This window comes from Macaca thibetana, chromosome 20 (genome assembly GCF_024542745.1).
Source record: "Macaca thibetana thibetana isolate TM-01 chromosome 20, ASM2454274v1, whole genome shotgun sequence".
Classification (NCBI taxonomy): Eukaryota; Metazoa; Chordata; class Mammalia; order Primates; family Cercopithecidae; genus Macaca; species Macaca thibetana.
Window position 1 is genome coordinate 16,600,299 of NC_065597.1, and position 18,412 is coordinate 16,618,710.

Genomic DNA, 18,412 nt, shown 5'->3' on the forward strand with positions numbered 1-18,412 from the left:
GCAGGAGAGAGAAGAGCAGGCACACCTAAGGATTGCACCAACATCCTGGGTTTTTTGGGTTTTTGTTTGTTTGTTTGCTTGTTTTTTAGCACTAATTCTATACCAGATGCTATGCTACATGCTTCACACCTGTTATTTCATTTAAACCTCCAGCAATCTCTGGGGTTGCGGCTTTAGCCCCATTTTATAGATAAATAAACTGAGACTCAGAGAAGTCATTTGTTTAAGGTCAAACAGTCAATATTTAGCAGGGCTGGGATTCAAACCCAGGTGTGTCTCACTCAGAAGCCCATAACCTCACCCACTACTCCATTCTGCACCCATCTGATTCAAGATGCCCAGCTGAATAAGTGCTATATGATGTGGAGTCTGTCTGTTCCTTTAAACCCTTAGTTGAAACACGATTAGTCTGAAGGAATTTGCATAGAAGGAAGCTCTGAGAGAGCAGCCTGTCATTGAAGACCCCCTGCCCATCCCAGGCCCTCTGTCCCTCCAGGAGGAGAGGAGTGAGGGCCCAGAGAGTGCCTGTGAGAAGAAGCCCCACGTGTCTCTTGCCCTCTCCACACCATCTCACAGCCCCCATGGTCTGGCTGTCACTCACTCTGCCTCCAAGTGTCCTATCCCTCCCACCCTTGTCCTGCAGGCCCGCTTCGCCCATGGCATGTTCACCGTGTACCCTGGGTTTGGCTCCATCCCTTCCGGAGGACAGCAGGTCATCAACGTTGACTGTGTGGCTGACCCCGTGGGAAAGTGTGAGGAGTTTATAGCCATCGATATCTCCGGCCGAGACCCTACAGTTCAGCCTGCCGGCATTCCTTACACTTTGCTGGCTGAAGCCTGTCTACCAGGTACTCACCACTCACATTGGACAACACCACTTAAAAGATGTTTGTCTGAGACCAGGTGCAGTGGCTCATGCTTGTGATCCCAGCACTGTGGGAGGCCGAGGCGGGCGGATCACCTAACATCAGGAGTTTGATGGCCAACATGGCAAATCCCCGTCTCTACTAAAAATACAAAAAATTAGCTGGGTGTGGTGGCACATGCCTGTAATCCCAGCTACTCAGAAGGCACTCAAACTCAGGAGGTGGAGTTTGCATTGAGCCAAGATCACGCCACTGTACTCCACAACAGAGCAAGAGTCCATCTCAAAAAATAAATATATAAATAAGAGGCCTTTATCTGTAACACTTCTACCTCTTTCTTGCAAGTTTTTCCAAAGATGTCTGTCAGACATGGCTGGGCTGCTTCCTTTGGGGTCCTGGAACTTCCTCTAGTGTCTTTAGTTGTATTTTTCCAGGGCATATACCTAAGGGAGGAGGTGCAGCTTCACGCTCCCAGGAGGCTGGTCCTGGATTCCCAGATGAATAGTGTTATCTGAGAATCATGGTGGGATGGGCTGTAGCACAGGACCCAGGAGCACTGAGTCCTGCTCATGGCCAGGCCACTCCTGGTGGGCAACATGTCCACAGAGAACAATTTTCAGGTACTGAGCATACAAAATCTGTAACCCAGCAGGAGGGCACATGAGGTGCAAAGAGAATGCCTCGTGCTTTGATGATAGGATCACTGGAGCCTTGAAGCATAGTGGGCCAGTTGCCTCCTTCCCTCCACAGCCCACCCCAGATCTTGGATCTTACCATTGGGAGAAAAACGCTCACTGGAGTATGGCAACCAGCAAGGGCAGTACAAAAGAGGAAGACCAGACAGAATTTTTCCCATCCCTCACACCCCCTTGCGTGACCTCCCCTATGTGTCCTCCACGATTCTCCTTTGTGAGAATCCAGAGCTCCAAATTAGGAATTACAGAGAGGGAATCCAGCGATCAGGCTGCATCTCATAGTCTCCCCTTCACTCCCCAGCCTTTGTGACCGAAAACAATGCCTTGATATTTGAAGAGCACCAGATATGTAGCAGCGCCACCCTGCACCACATCCTGCAGACCATAGAGAGCGGGGGGCTGTTCGTCGAGGACGAGAACAAGTTCATCTTCTGCAATGTCCTCGTGGGCCGCCGAGCCAAGGCTCGTTTCAAGATCAGCAACGTGGGAAAGATCGCCTGTGATGTCAACATTGTAGTCAGGCCTATCTCCAATAAGGTAAGACGCTCCCATTGGCCCCTGGCCCACCGTGATTGACATAAACTTGGAAGAAGGGCTCTCAGCATCCTCGGCTCTGGAGCCTGTATGTGTGAGTGGAAATTATCTGGCCCTGCTGGAAGTTATGTGAAGTAACTGGGGGTTTCCCCTAGGCCAGTGGTGATACATTTGTCCCAGTGGGTGTCTCCTCCGGGTACCTTTGTGATAAATGGGTACGCATGAGTGAGCAAACCGCATTCCTCCATTAAACGCTCACTATGTGCCTAAAATAGAGAAAGCATGGTGGGGAGAGGCTAAAGTGAGCACCAGCTCCAGACAGGCCTGCCTCCAGCTGCATATTCTGCTGGTAAGGGAGATTTGGGGGCACCAGATTCTGAGGATAAGGTGAAATGGTGAGCACTTTTTAGCCCTTCCCATGTGACAAGCACTGTGCTAAGTGATTTATATTTATTGCCTCCTTTTGCCCTCACAACAACTCTTCCAACTTTGTATTATTATCCCAATTCTACAGTTAGGGAAACTGAGGCTTAAAAAGCTAAATCCTTCCCCTAGGTCCCAGAGCCTGAGAATATAGGGCTGGGCTTAAAGCCAAGCTTCATCCACATACAAGATGAAATAATTGCCCATTCAGGGGTCTGCCAGGCTCGAAACTGCTTTTTCTCTCTGAGTCAGATCATACTTTTTTTCACAGCAGAACAGAAAATTCAGGATACCAAGAGAGGTCTTAATCAATGGGTTTCCGTCACCCTTAATTTCCAATCCAGTGTGTAGCAAATACTCTAGTTTTATGGTGGCTGCTTCAGTTCTCTGCCCGAAAGTCGAATCTGGGCCCAGGAGGCCCTCAGCCCCTGGAGCTGGCATTGTTCGCAGCTGAGGGTGGTGGGGAAGTCACCAAGGGTGTTGGTGTCAGCCTAGAGCTACATATGGAGTGTGCATTCCTGGGGGAATGTCAATGCAGAGAGGTGTGGTTGGGGAGACTACATAATCCCTTTTATGACTTCCTTCAGACCCTGGTGACACCCAGTCATTCTCTGATTTTTTTTTTTTTTTTTTTTTTTTTTTTTTTTTGGAGACAGAATCTTGCTCTGTCGCCCAGGCTGGAGTGCAGTGGCGCGATCTCAGCTCACTGCAAGCTCTGCCTCCCAGGTTCACGCCATTCTCCTGCCTCAGCCTCCCAAGTAGCTGGGACTACAGGCACCCACCACTATGCCTGGCTGATTTTTTGTATTTTTAGTAGAGACGGAGTTTCACCGTGTTAGCCGGGATGGTCTCGATTTCCTGACCTCATGATCCACCCAACTCGGCCTCCCAAAGTGCTGGGATTACAGGCGTGAGCCACCACGCCTGGCCTATTCTCTGATCTTATTTGGGATACTAAGGAGCAACTTTCTCCCTATTCTGTACTAAAAACATAAAAAGTGAGCAAGGCCTGTAATCCCAGCACTTTGGGAGGTTGAGACAGACGGATCACCAGATCAGGAGATCAAGACCATCCTGGCTAACACGGTGAAACCCCGTCTCTACTAAAAAATACAAAAAAACTAGCTGGGTGAGGTGGCGGGTGCCTGTAGTCCCAGCTACTCGGAAGGCTGAGGCAGGAGAATGGCATAAACCTGGGAGGCGGAGCTTGCAGTGAGCCAAGTTCCAGCCACTGCACTCCAGCCTGGGCAACAGAGCGAGACTCCGTCTCAAAAAAAAAAAAAGAGCGAGACTGATTTTTCTTTTCTTTTTCTTTTTTTTTTTTTGAGACAGTCTCCCTCTCATTGCCATGATGGCTCACTGCAGCCTCGACTTCCTGGGCTCAAGTGATCCTCCCACCTCAGCCTCCTGAGTAGCTGGGACTACAGACACTCACCACCATGCTTGGCTAGTTTTTGTATTTTTTGTAGGGACGGGGTTTTACCATGTTGGCCAGGCTGGTCTCGAACTCCTGGGCTCAAGCAATCCTCCCACCTCCACCTCCCAAAACGCTAGGATTACAGGAGTGAGCCACCACACCCAGCCGCAAGCCTGATTTCTAAAGAGAGACTGTATAAGAGGATTTGCAGAAATCACATGTTATCCTCCACCCTAGTTCGCAGACTTGAAGGCTATCCCTCGGAAAAAGCAAAGAGAAACCCGAGGACCCTCAGTTTAAGAACAAGAGGGAATAGTCAGTCTTGAATCCCACCTACTTCCCATGAGAATGAAAAATCCTTTTAAGGCCATGCCAGGGCTCCCTACAGTCCCAAAACACTGCCACAAGATGGGAACAGATAAACTGCTGTGGGAGGTTGCTCTAGCCAAGGCTCTTGGAGTTACAAGGAGCAGAAATCCTCTCAGATGACAAAGCAAGGCTTACTGCAGCAAATCAGACACCTCAGACACCTCAAACACAGGTCAGAACACATCACGTGGCTGGGACTCCTTGGGACTGGCACCATCACCTGAGGCCCACCCTTTAGAAGACCAGCGGATGCTCTGTCCGTCTGTCAGTGGCCACATGTCTCTCTCACAGGGTTTCCATTGCTTCATTCTCTCATCTAGCTTTCTCATCTTGCATATGATTCAGCCGGCTCGCAGCTCAGCTCCACATTTTAACAACCAGCACCGGCCCGGCACGGTGGCTCACACCTGTAATCCCAGCACTATGGGAGGCCGAGGCAGGCAGATCACTTGAGCCCAGGAGTTTGAGACCAGCCTGGGAAACATGACGAAACCGCATATGTACAAAAAAATAATAATAATTAGCTGGGCATAGTGGCACACACCTGTAGTCCCAGCTATTTGGGAGGCTGAGGTGGGAGGATTGCCTGGGTCCAGGAGGTCGAGGCCACAGTGAGCCATGATCATGCCACTGCACTCCAACATAAGTGACAGAGCAAGATCCTGTCAAAAAAGAATTTAAAAACCAACCAACACCAATCTTTGGGCATCCCAGTTTAGTTGACAAGGGTGGGGTAGGAGGGACAATATCTGGATTCCTGGCTTAGTTCATCAATTTGAGTCAAAAATCACAGGTCTAGCCAAATCTGGCCAGGCATCATTCAGGGCTGGGTCCCAGGCTGTCCCCTCCAGGGCCCCTGACCCTGCAGGCAGTGGAGCATGTCCACCACGGCACTTAGATGAGAGGCGGGGGGGGCTCTTGGAAATAAGGAGTATGCCTGGTGAGAATCCAAAGGCGCTGACATACTCTGGTCTCTGCCCCCATCACCAGCCCTTTGCCCGCATCACCGACATTTTTGAAGTGGAACCCAACAAGATGTGCATTGCCAGTCATTCCCATGCCTTTGCCACGGTGTCCTTCACCCCGCAGATCATGCAGAACTACCAGTGCATCTTTGAGGCTACCTTGGATGGCTTGCCCAGGTACCAGCTCCCAGCTCCCAGCTCCCAGCTCCCTCTCCTGCAGCAGGACTGCAGGCCACACTCCCTAGGGAGTGTCATTCCCACCACGCCAGACTGACAGGCTACAATCTTCCTGTTCCCCACAGCACCCTGGCCAAGAGCCGAGGCCTCGTGTTTGACATCGCTGGTGAGGGGAACCTCCCTCGAGTGACGGTTGTGCGGCCAATTCTTCATAACCAACGTGGAAACCCCTTACTCCTCTTTAAGAGGCTTCTGCTTGGTCGTTCAGAGAAGCTGCCTCTCATCCTCAAGAACAATGGCGTCCTCCCTGCCCAGGTAATACTGGAGGACGAAGCATGAGGCTGAAAGGGAGAAGAATCCAGAAGTTACACTTCTGCCACTGGGGCCTCTGCCATGCCTAATGTATGAGGACTTCTCTGTTGATCCGCACGCATTAACCTGTGTGTCACGGACTTGCAGAGGGGAATCCGGCATGGTATTTGTCCTCAAGGAAAGAAGGAAACCGGATTCCACAATATATCATTAACTACTGTCCAAGGTAGCGTGCAGTGACGTGCATCAAGCTGAGTGGGCAGGATTATGGGTATTAATATCTTCTTTAGTTTTTAATTGTTTTCTGTAATGAACATTGCACTTGCAATAAGAATAAGACAAAAAAGAAACTTCAGTAGGGGTGAGAAATACAACATCCAAATGTATTTTGATTCGATGATTAAATTGTGGTTTTATTTTACAAAAAAAAAGTGATGTATTGTGCTCTGCAAGGGACTGTAGGACTTTTGAAAAAGATCTATTCCCATCTAGACAATAAAGGGAAAATTCACTGTAAATGACATTTGAACAGGGCTCATTGAAGGAGCTGGGTTTCAGCAATGCCTTCAGTGGGCATTTGGCAGTCCATGCAAACCAGAAAGAGAGAGAAAGCTTCAAAGGTGCAGAAGCCAAAAAAAAAACAAAACAAAAAACATGCACGCTACTGCAGGAGCTGCTAAGCACCCAGCTTCATGAGAGCATAGGTATAGGTAGAAGAGCAAGGAAGATAAAAATGAAAGGATACAGTAATGGAGCAACTTGTGTGGAAGGCTTGGGATTCTCTAAATATTTTAAACCCTACAAGACATTGCTACTGTTGTTATTGCTACTGTTCTTACTATTTACCCTTTTATGGCTCATTTAGGTTTATTCATTTATTAATCATTTTTATTGCTTTTTATTCCTGGGTCTCCAATTTTCTATCTGTATTTGTCAGTTGTCGTGCTACCAATAAAGACATACCTGAGACTGGATAATTTATAAAGAAAAAAGAGGATTCACAGTTCCACATGGCTGGGGAGGCCTCACTATCACAGTGGAAGGCAAAGGAGGAGAAAGACATGTCTTACATGGTGGCAACCAAGAGAGCTTGTGCAGGGGAACTCCCATTTATAAAACCATCAGATCTTGTGAGACTTATTCACTATCACAAGAACAGCCTGGGAAAGACCCGCCCCCATGATTCATTTACCTCCCACCAGGTCCCTCCCACGACAAGTGGAAGTTATGGGAGCTAAAATTCAAGATGAGATTTGAATGGGGACACAGCCAAACCATATCACCATCTTAGACACTTTTCCTACCAAATGAAGAATACTCTTTAGTGTTTCCTTAATGTGAGTCTGCTGGTAGTGAAGTCTGTATTTCTCCTTCATTTTTAACATCATTTTTACTGGCTACAGAATTCCAGTTTGGCAGTTGTTTTCTTTCAGCAAATGGGAGATATTATTCTAATGTATTCCAGTTTCCATTGTTACTGCTGAGTTGTCAGCTGTAAGTCTAAAATGTTCTTTAAGACGGGATCCCCAACCCCCAGGCCACAGACCCATGAGCAAAAGGTCATCTGTCTTTACAGCCACCCTCCATCACTCATATTACCACCTGAGCTCCCCTCCTGTCAGATCAGCAGCAACATTAGATTCTCATAGGAGTGCAAACAGCTATTGTGAACTACACATGTGAGGGATCTAGATTGCATGTTCCTTATAAGAATCTAATGCCTCATTATCTGAAGTGGAACAGTTTCAACCCAAAACCATTCCCCAGTGCCTGGTCCATGGAAAAATTGTCTTCCACGAAACCAGTTCCTGGTGCCAAAAAGGTTGGGGACTGCTACTTTAAGGCATTCTTTTTTTCTGACTGCCTTTTACATTTTCACTTTGTTTTCTACAGTTTTACTATGATATGTCCAGAAGTGGACTTCTTTAATTTATCCTTGTTAGAATTCAATAGACTTCTTGATTCTGTGGATTAAAGTTAAGTCAATTTTGGAAATTTTCTAGACATGTCTTTAAATATTGTTTCTATTTCATTCTCTCTAATCTCTCCTTCTGGGATGATAATTAAATACATGGAAGACCTTCTCACTATATCTTCTGTGTCTCTCAGTCTCACTATATTTTCCACTCACTTTTCCTCCGGGCTTCATTCTGCATAATTTCTTTTGACCTGTCTTCAGTTTATTAACTCTCCCTTTAGCTGTATTGAATCTACTGTTAAAGTTTCCATTAAGCCCTTAAGTTATTATATTTTTCAATCTTAGAATTTCTATTAGGCTGTTTTAAAAATCTGAATAATTCGTGTTTACAGTTTCTAGCTGAAATTGTCAGACATGACTTTTATTTCTTGAACACAGTAATCGTAGCCATTTTGCAGTCTGTACCCAATAATTCCAAAATCCAAAGTCACTGTGGCTCTTTCTGATATTTCTACTCATCTTTTTCTACTATTTCTACTCATCTTTGCCTATGTTGCCCTGCCTTGTCACGTGCCTAGTTATCTTCTGTTTATGTTTTGGGTATGACATTGTAAAAGTTATTTAGAAATCATTAAACTAAGGATCATATTTTTCTTGAGGCAATTTTCATTTGCTTCTGCCCAACACATGGGGGCACTAGAAATTCAGGATCACCTTAAGCCAGTGTTAGGGTTTGAGATTTTCTGTGTTACCCAGAAGACTTAGAGCAGGATTGCCATCCTTGGGAAAGCTGGTTCATATCCAGCTCACCTTTCATCTTAATGAGGTCCCAGACCAGAAGAAAGCATTCTCACCTTCCACAGGCCTTGAATTTTTGCCCTCTTAGCACCGAAAGACCATCAAAAGTGCAGACAACGCCTGTAATCCCAGCACTTTGGGAGGCTGAGGTGGGCAGATCAGGAGTTTGAAACCAGCCTGGCCAACATGGTAAAACCCCGTCTTTACTAAAAACATACAAAAATTAGCTGGGCATGGTGACTCGCGCCTGTAATCCTAGCTACTCTGGAGGCTGAGGCAGGAAAATCGTCAGAACCTAGGAGACAGTTTGCAGTGAGCCAAGATTTCGCCACTGCGCTCTGGCCTGGGTGAAAGAGTGAGATTCCATATCAAAAAAAAAAGTGCAGACAAGCCTCCTGTCTAACTTTTCCTGATTGGCAAATGCTCTGGACAAAAACTGCCCAGAAAGTGAGACTGACCTTGCTGGATTTCTATACTCTCACCGATCCTGGTCTATTTACTCCTCATTCTCTTCATAGCTCTGTGATACTTAAAAAAAAATTTTTTTTTACATATTTAGTCTAGAAATTACTGTTGCCTTTAGCTCAGGTTACCTAGTTTACCATTACCCTGCATTGTTTCCATTATTGTGGCTTTATGTTTTAGCATTCTAGTTCAGTGAATTCCTACCCACCCACTCCCTGTTTTTGTCATTTTTCTTAACAATTTTCACCTATTAATCTCTCAAATGAGCTTTATAATTATTTTATAATGCTCCTTTAAAAATCCCATCGGGAAGCCTCTCAATTCAGGAGGATTTCTACTTGCAGAGTATTTAGACTCTCCACCAGAAACATTTAGGATTTCCACTCATTTATTTAGATCTTTTACGTCAATATTCTTACATATAATTCGTCCATATAGTTTCTTATTAAAGTTGTTTCTAAATACGTAATTTTTTATCTCAGAAGCTTCCCATGTGATACCACTATTTCTGCCTTCTCTGTGCCTCATATTTTATATTCAATCTTTTTCACGATGGTGCCAGCATTACTGTCTTCTAACAATGCCTGCTGATGTCTCATATCTGAAATCAGATGCATAGCTTTAGTCTTATCTTCCTTACAATGGGCCAGAAACCACCACTTTCTCCAAGTAGGTCAAATGCCCACCTTGTTTTTTCTCTTATCGTGGTAGGATGCTCAACATGACACTATCAGGCAACTAAACTAATGCATAGCACCTAGGAGACACTGTTTTTTTAGGAATTCACATCAATGCAGGCCCTCTTAGAATTATAAGTATTCATTTCCATTTTATTACCCTAGCGTATATTCTATAACTGCCTCTGTTAATGACAGAGGTGTTGGCAACCACATTTTGACACTATGTACCTACGTGATCTGGAAAGTTCTGCATACTCTTTGGACCTCCAGTTCCTCACTCAGATAACAAGGGCTGATTTGACTGAATGTTCTTTTGTCCTCTCCAGGACAAAAGAAATTCAAAAAAGTGAATACTGGGCACAGTAACTTTTTGGGGTCCCACCCCAAACACAGTACAGTATCTCACCCCAGACTCAAAGCCCATGAGCAGCCTGTAAGCCTAGCACTCATCCCTGCTTTCCTTCTGCCAGCTGCATGTTGACCTGCGGGATGAGCTAGGAGTCTTTTCCCTGAAAGGGAGGCCCACCACCTCGTACATCTACATCACAGAGGAAAACAAACCACATGAAAAAGGTAAGTGTGGGGAGAGTGCTTCTAGAAGGCAATGGATCTCAGTAGCTGCTTCATTAGGGTACCGCTCAAGGCCCAACCAGAGGGGAATGTCCAGTCTGGTCACCACTGGCGTCTGGCTAAGGCTCGTTCCCATTCTAGGGTTACTTTCCCTTCAACCGGGGTCTTTATAGATACACATTTCTTGAAACTGGTTCTAAATCATACCTTCTCTCTTCTCTTTGCAGCAAAGAAAGCTCATACAGCCTCCTTGGTTGTTTCTCCTGGAGATACAGCTGAATTTGATGTCTTTTTCCACTCCCAGAAGGTTGGGAGGATGAGAGGTATCATCCACTTGTCAGTGATCAACAACCAGTATGAGGAGACCACCATCCACATGGTGGGAGAGGGCTATGAGGATGACATCACCTTGGACAACATCCACGGGCTGGTGGCCCCCACCAGCCAGGAAGACATAAGTATCTCTGAGTTCACAGAGATAGTCGAGGACAATGATATGGAAGACTTAGTGGCAGGTGGGAGAAACAGTAGTGAGGTGTTGACAAGTGTTGGCTATTGGGTCATTTGTTTTAAATGAGAGTTAAATTTAAATAACGGGTTGGTTAACTCCCTGAGAATTTAGGACTGACTGACCTTTTCACTACGCTATGCGCTGGTGTGCCTGGCTCAGTCATGGCATCCATCCTTCCATTTATTCATGTGTTCACTTGATGAACATGTATTGAGCACCAAGTACATGTTCCAGGCATGCTGATCCCTGGAGTTTCAAAATTAACAAGGAAGTCTCTACTCTTAGGGAGCTTATAGTTTGATATTCAAATTCCAGTTCAACTAATAAGCAAATAAATGTCTTGCAGTTTTTCCTGTCTGCATTTATTAGCTGGCTTGTGTTGGCATCGTCTTGTTTAATTAGAGAGAGTATAGGTTTGGGCACTTCTAGAATATCACTCTGCACAGCCCCACTATTCAACGAGCAGTTTGAGATCCTATGGCATCAGCATCACCTGGGAGCTTGTTAGAAATGGGGGTTTCAGACCCACCGTGCCCTGCGGAATCAGCATCCACATTTTAACAAGATCCCAGGTGATGTATTTTTATACTAAAGCTTAAGACATGTTGTGCTGCAATCTATCAAGCACTAAAGCTTCATTTAATTGACATTTTTAGGGGTTGGAAAAATTTATCATCGAATTGTTATCATTCAGAAAGCATTGGTTAAGCACCCTAATTACGTGGTTGGTTGCTAAAAAGTGAGTTATAAACAGAGTCTTATAGTTTTTCTAGAAGCTTAATTAAAGTCCTGGAATGTACCATTAGGTGGTCTACACAACATGGGTTGAAATCAACACTCTTCATATACCTGGTGTTTCAGCTCTGTTTGAGGCTACAGGGTGACATCTCTCTTATGAAGGATCAAGCAGGAGCCAGCAGTGAATCTAAGTTCAGAACTCAGATTTCATGCCCATTATAGGATTGCCAGAGTTTAGCAAATCAGAATACAAGACTCCCCAATAAATTGGAATTTCAGTTAAACTCTGAATAATTTTTAGTATATGTATATCCCAACCATGGCATGGGATATACCTATCCTAAAAATTATTCATTACTTATCTGTAATTCAAATGTAACTGGGACTCCTGTATTTTATCTGGCAATCCCAATCCTTTATAATATTTTCTCACCGAACAAATGGAGTTGGGGACCTATGTTTTCTCTTGTACAAATGGATGTGAGGGCTAAGGTGGGTGAATGGATGACGGATGGATGGATAGAAGGATGGATGGATGAGCAGCAGGATAGAAGGGATAGAGGGATGGATGGATGGGTAGATGATGGGTGAGTAGATAGATAGATGATGGATGGATGAAGGGATAGAGGGATGGATGGGTAGATGATGGATGGATGGATGGATACATGCATGCGTGCATGGATGGGTGGATGATGGATGGATGGATGGGTGGGTAGATGATAGATGGATAGGTGGATGATGATGGATAGATAGGTGAGTGAGTAGGTGGACGATGGATAAATGAATGGATGGATGGGTGGATGATGGATGGATGGGTGGGTGGATGATGGATGGATGAATGGATGGGTGGATAATGGATGGACATGTGGATGGGTGGGTGGGTGGGGAGATGATGGATGGGTGGATATGGCTGGATGGGTGGGTGGATGGATGATGGCAGGATGGGGGAGGGTGGATGATGGATGGATGGATGGATGGGTGGATGATGGGTAGATGGATTAGTGGGTGGAGGATGGATAGATGCGTGGATAATGGATGGATGAATGATGGATGGATAGGTGGGTGATGGATAGGTGGATGATGGATGGGTGGATAATGGATGGATGGGAGGGAGGGATGGATGGATGGATGGGTAGATGATGGGTGGGTGGATGATGGATGGATGGGTGGGTGGAGGATGGATGGATGGATGGATGGATGGATGGATGGATGGATGGATGAATAGATTCCTTGAGGATAGAAATCTTGTTACTCAGAGATTCTAGGTTTTTCAAATGTAACCATCCAAGGATGGAAGGATAGCATGTGGGTGAAGCACTATGGCTCCTTAAGGAAGAAGAGCCTCAAGGGAGGCTAGGGAAGACTCACAGCCTTCTGCTTCTAATCCCTAGCTGCTCTGGTGGACCACATCCAGTTTGGGGACTGCCACATTGGACACAGCTATAATGTGAGCTTCACAGTCACAAATCACAGCCAAGTGAACGTGATACGGTTTGAGTGGCCTGTTTTGGCTACAATTGCTTTCTCCCCACAGGTAAATAAAAGTCGTTCATCATTTTTCTGGAATCCCTTAGGCCTAAGCCAACCACAGACTGATTGTCAGCCCTTTCCCATGGATGCATGGGATGGAATTAATACATCTCAAGCTGAGAGACAGCCCAGGAATCATCCCTCACTCATATCTGGTAGCAAAGAACACTGTTCATGTCTCCCCTGGTTAAGAGGGGAAGACAGAGAATGAAGTTGGCCAAGACTGTTGCTAGGCCGCTGTCAAGGGGTCCTGTGGAGGCCTGTATAGATGAATATAGGTCCTAGTCTTCCTATCCCAGATTGTGGAGCTGTGTCCTCCTAGATGTGTGTCCTTTAGAGTATCAGTCCTTCAAAATACTTCACCAAAAGCTAGAATGGGGGTGATGAGTTCTGTGGATAACTGAGATTTAGAAAATGTTCCAAGCTCCATCCTTCTCTTAAAGATTCCTGGTTCTCTTTGGCATGTTAAAACCTAGTTAATTTTGTTTTACCTGGAATTTTCTAACCTCTTCTTTTAACATCTTCACAGCACACATTTTTTGGAATTGCCGACTAAAGCTTGACATTGAACAAGGCCTAGGATAACATTCTAGCAGATTGTTGCCTCTGGCCAGTGGTTGCTTTTTGTAGATAGTTCACTTCTGAGTTCCCAGAACACTGGCACACCCCAGTGTCTTCACTGCCTCCTGCTCTGTTGACATACAGCCACTGAGTCTTCTCAAGCACAGTACTTGAGGGGGGTGGAGCAAAGGGGTTGGGAACTTTGTCATCTTTAAATCTTTGAGTGCTATTAGGGATAAATTTTGCTTTTTGAAGTGATATAAAGTTCATTAGGAATCTGACCACTCCATTTCATCATGGTCCAAATCCAACCCTGAATAGAGCTAGTATACCATTTTATTTGTAAATTGAGTGCTTACTATATGCCAAAAATAGTTCTAAGACCTTAGTTAATCCTCTCAACAACCCTATAAGGCAGATACTACTTTTTTGTTTTTGTTTGTTTATTGAGATAGTCTCACTCTGTCACCCAGGCTGGAGTGCGGTGTCACGATCTTGGCTCATTGCGACCTTTACCTCCCAAGATCAAGTGATTCTTCCATCTCAGCCTCCCAAGTAACTGGGACAACAGATGCATACCATCACACATGGCTAATTTTTTTGTATTTTTGGCAGAGACAGGTTTCACCATGTCCCAGTCTGGTCTCAAACTCCTGAGCTCAAGCAATCCACCTGCTTCAGCCTCCCAAAGTGCTGGGATTATAGGCATGAGCCACTGTGCCCAGCCATAGATACCACTATTATTGGCATTTTACCTGTGAAGAAACAAACACAGTATAATATAATAGGGTAATCTACTTTTGTGCATTATTTTTATTACCAAAGCCTTAATCAAAGAAGGCAGAGAGGCCGGGCACAGTGGAGGTTCTCTTTCTTTTTTCTTTTTTTTTTTTGAGACGGAGTCTCGCTCTGTCCTCCAGGCTGGAGTGCAGTGGCCGGATCTCAGCTCACTGCAAGTTCCGCCTCCCAGGTTCACGCCATTCTCCTGCCTCAGCCTCCCGAGTAGCTGGGGCTATAGGCACCCGCCACCTCGCCCGGCTAGTTTTTTGTATTTTTTAGTAGAGACGGGGTTTCACCTTGTTAGCCAGGATAGTCTCGATCTCCTGACCCAGTGATCCGCCCGTCTTGGCCTCCCAAAGTGCTGGGATTACAGGCTTGAGCCACCACGCCCGGCCTACAGTGGAGGTTCTCAAACCTCAATTCTTGACTTCTGTGCACCCACAGGCTCAACACCACATGGAAGCTGCCAAGTCTCGGGTCTTACACCCTCTGAAGCCATGGCCTGAACCATACCTCGGCCTCTTTTAGCCATGACCAGAGTGGCTGGGATGCAGAGCACTATGTCTTTAGACTGCACACAGTACAGGGGGCCCTGGGCCACCCACAAAACATTTTTTCCTCCCAGGCCTCTGGGTCTGTGATGGGAGGGGCTGCCACAAAGGTCTCTGACATGCCCTAGAGACATTTTCCCCATTGTTTTGGCCGTTAACATTTGGCTTCTCCATTCCTATGCAAATTTCTGAAGCCAGCTTGAATTTCTCCTCAGAAAATGGTTTTTTCTTTTCTATCATCAGGCTGAAAGTTTTCTGAACTTTTATGCTCTATTTCCCTTTTAAAACTGAATGCTTTTAAGAGCACCCAAGTAACCACTTGAATGCCTTGCTGCTTAGAAATTATTTATGCCAGGTACCCTAAATCATCTCCCTCTAGATCAAAGTTCCACAGATCTCTAGGGCAGGGGCAAAATGCCATCAGTCTCTTTGCTAAAACATAGCAAGAGTCACCTTTACTTCAGTTCCCAACAAGTTTCTCATCTCCATCTGAGACCATCTCAGCCTAGATTTCATTGACCATATCATCAGCATTTTGGTCAAAGCCATTCAACAAGTCTCTAGGAAGTTCCAAACTTTTCCACATCTTCCTGTCTTCTCGTGAGCCCTCCAAACTGTTCCTACCTCTGCCTGTTACCCAGTTCCAAAGTCACTTCCACATTTTCGAGTATCTTTACAGCAGTGCCCCACTCACTCTAGCAGCACCAATTTACTATATTTGTTGATTTTCACACTGCTGATAAAGACATACCTGAGACTGGGTAATTTATAAAGAAAAAGAGACTAATGGACTCACAGTTCCACATAGCTTGGGATGCCTCACAATCATGGCAGGCAAAGGGCACATTTTATATGGTAGCAGACAAGAGAGAAAAATGAGAGCCAAGCGGAAGGGGAAACCCCTTAATAAAACCATCAGATTTCGTGAGACTTACTCACTACCACAAGAACAGTATGGGAAAAACTGCCCCCATGATTCAATTATATCCCACCAGGTCCCTCCCACAACATGTGGGGATTATAGGATCTACAATTCAAGATGAGATTTGGGTGGAGACACAGCCAGACCATATCACCATATATCACATAACCTCTAGAAAACTCCATCGTACACTTACAAGAAAAATGAGAGTGAAAAAGTCAAATAATATCTTTGTATTACTATTAAAATAGTCTTGACCTCATTTATCCCCTGAAAAGGTCCTGGGGATCCCAAGGTCACTAGAACACCTTTGGAGAACTGCTAGTGTACTGTATTCCTCTGTCCATAATTTGTATAGATTGTGTTGACTAAGAGTGTGGCATTTGGAGCCAAACTGCCTGGGTCTGAATCTAACTCCTCAAAAATTAATGACCTCAACCAAGTTACAAGTTTCGTTGTCTGTAAAATGGGAATAATAGCTGTACCCCTCATAGGGTTGTTGTAGGGATTCATAGAATTGTGTAAAGGTTTAGAATAGTGCCTGAAGCAAGTAAGTTTGATAAATATTAGTTGTTCTTATTATTATTATTATTATCATGTTTCTACCTGAGAACCTCTTGTACATATTTAATTCTGTCTACATACACAGGCTTGACTGATGCATTTTTTGCCAAGACCTTTGGCTCCTTCCCTTCTCTAGAATATCACCAACAGGTATCAAGAGTCCTCAAGATTAGATTCTCAAAAATACTAATACCAGGCTCTTCCCTAGATGGGCCATCTCCACCCTGGGTGTGCCAAGGACATAGTGGTGACCATGAAGTCAGACGTACCCATCAACCTGAAGAATATGCGGATCAAGTGCAAGCTCTCCAGAATTATGTTTCAGCTCCCTGCAGACCAGGTCCCTGACTGGGATGACCGCATGCACACAGTCAAGTGGGTGGATGTGCCCAGAAACATGCCTGGGACTTTCACTACAAAACGAAAAGTAAGTGGGGACATCAAGCACCAATCTGACCAGACCTCCATGCTTGGATTCCTACTGGTCTCAAGTCTCTCATCGTTTCCTTTTTTCACAGAAAAAAGAAAAGGTTCCCATTCTACTTGACCTTGATTCCAAAAGTGACAAACTAAACTTCTACACATGCTGCCTGCCATCCATGCTACCCGTACCACACATCTTCATTGGTAGACCTTTAGCTTAAGTCTTGATAAGTAGTTGAGCAAGTCCTCCCACCTTTTTCTTCTTCCAAAATGTCAATGCTAATATTTTAGTTGTTTCCCTTTTCCCTCAGGTATCCAGAATCACATTTGTCATAATCTTTGGTTCATGACAGGATCGTCCATGTGTGCCCCTCTTTTATTCATTCCTTGGTTAGGTTTTTTAACGACAATATAACACACAGAGACAAACCCACACCCAACACGGGAAGTAGAACATTGACTACCTGTGTGATTCTAGCCTTTCCATCCCTCTGCCGCCATCCTAGAAGTAATCACTATCTTCACTTGACTTGTTTACTCCCTCGGTTTTCGTTTTTTGTTCTTTTTTTATCCTATGCATACTAAAAGGTATATCAGGCCAGACACAGTGGCTCATGCCTATAATCCCAAAACTTTGGGAGGCTGAGGCAGGCAGATTGCTTGAGCCCAGGAGTTTGAGACCAACCAGGTCAACATGGTAAAACCCCATCTCTACTAAAAATACAAAAATTAGCTGGGCGTGATGGTGCACACCTGTAGTCCCAGCTACTCGGGAGGCTGAGGTGAGAGGATCATCTGGACTCTGGGAGGTCAAGGCTGTAGTGGGCCATGATCGCACCACTGTTCCCCAACCTGGAAGACAGAGTGTGAGCCTCTTTCTCAAAAAATAAAAATAAAACATATATTGTTTAGTTGCAGTTTTAACTTTTAAAAATGTTATTGTATGTGATCATCCATATTGTTGCTTGTAGCTGTAGTGTATCCATTTCACTTCTACATAAGATTCCATTATTATTTACCCTTTTTCCTTTTGAAAATTATTTGGGGTTTTGCTATCACAGACATGTTGTTCACATGGTGTTCATTTGTAAGAGTTTATATTCCTAGAAGTGGAATTGCTGACTCATTGGATATATGAATGTTCAACTTGCCAAGATAATGCCCAACTATTTTCCAGAGTAGCTGTACCAACTTGTACTCCTACAGCAGAGAGCTTGTTGATCCGTGTCCTCTCCAACACTTGTCATTGTCAGACTTCCTGATTTTTATCATTTGAATGAATGGGAAATGGTCTCATTATGAGCCTATTTTGCATTGTCCTGATCCCTGATCACAAATAAAGCTGAGTATTTCTTCATATGGTTACTCGTCATACAAGTTATCCCTTACATGAATGCCTTTTCATGCCTTTTGCCCATTTTTCAATTATGATACTTATACTTTGTGTGTTATTTTATCTTTTATAAACTCTTCTGTTCATATTATTTGTCTGCAAATATCCTTACCAAATTGATAGTTTATCTTTTTTTTTTTTTTTTTTTTTTTGAGACAGAGTCTTGCTCTCTCGCCCAGGCTGGCATACAGTGGCACAATCTCGGCTCACTGCAACCTCCACCTCCTACGTTCAAGAGAGTCTCATGCCT

At 44.8% G+C, this 18,412-nt stretch overlaps 1 protein-coding gene across 3 annotated transcripts in view; it reads left to right on the top strand.

Moving 5' to 3' along the window:
• The window catches only part of HYDIN (HYDIN axonemal central pair apparatus protein), a 463,051-nt gene that overhangs the window by 386,240 nt on the left and 58,399 nt on the right, over window positions 1-18,412 (top strand). For all 3 annotated transcript variants that reach the window (XM_050772650.1, XM_050772651.1, XM_050772652.1), the window contains 8 exons: window positions 644-848; window positions 1,863-2,098; window positions 5,295-5,446; window positions 5,572-5,761; window positions 10,090-10,192; window positions 10,417-10,704; window positions 12,830-12,972; window positions 16,555-16,773. In XM_050772650.1, coding sequence (XP_050628607.1) covers window positions 644-848; window positions 1,863-2,098; window positions 5,295-5,446; window positions 5,572-5,761; window positions 10,090-10,192; window positions 10,417-10,704; window positions 12,830-12,972; window positions 16,555-16,773 — 1,536 coding nt within the window. The remainder of the gene's footprint in view (window positions 1-643; window positions 849-1,862; window positions 2,099-5,294; window positions 5,447-5,571; window positions 5,762-10,089; window positions 10,193-10,416; window positions 10,705-12,829; window positions 12,973-16,554; window positions 16,774-18,412) is intronic.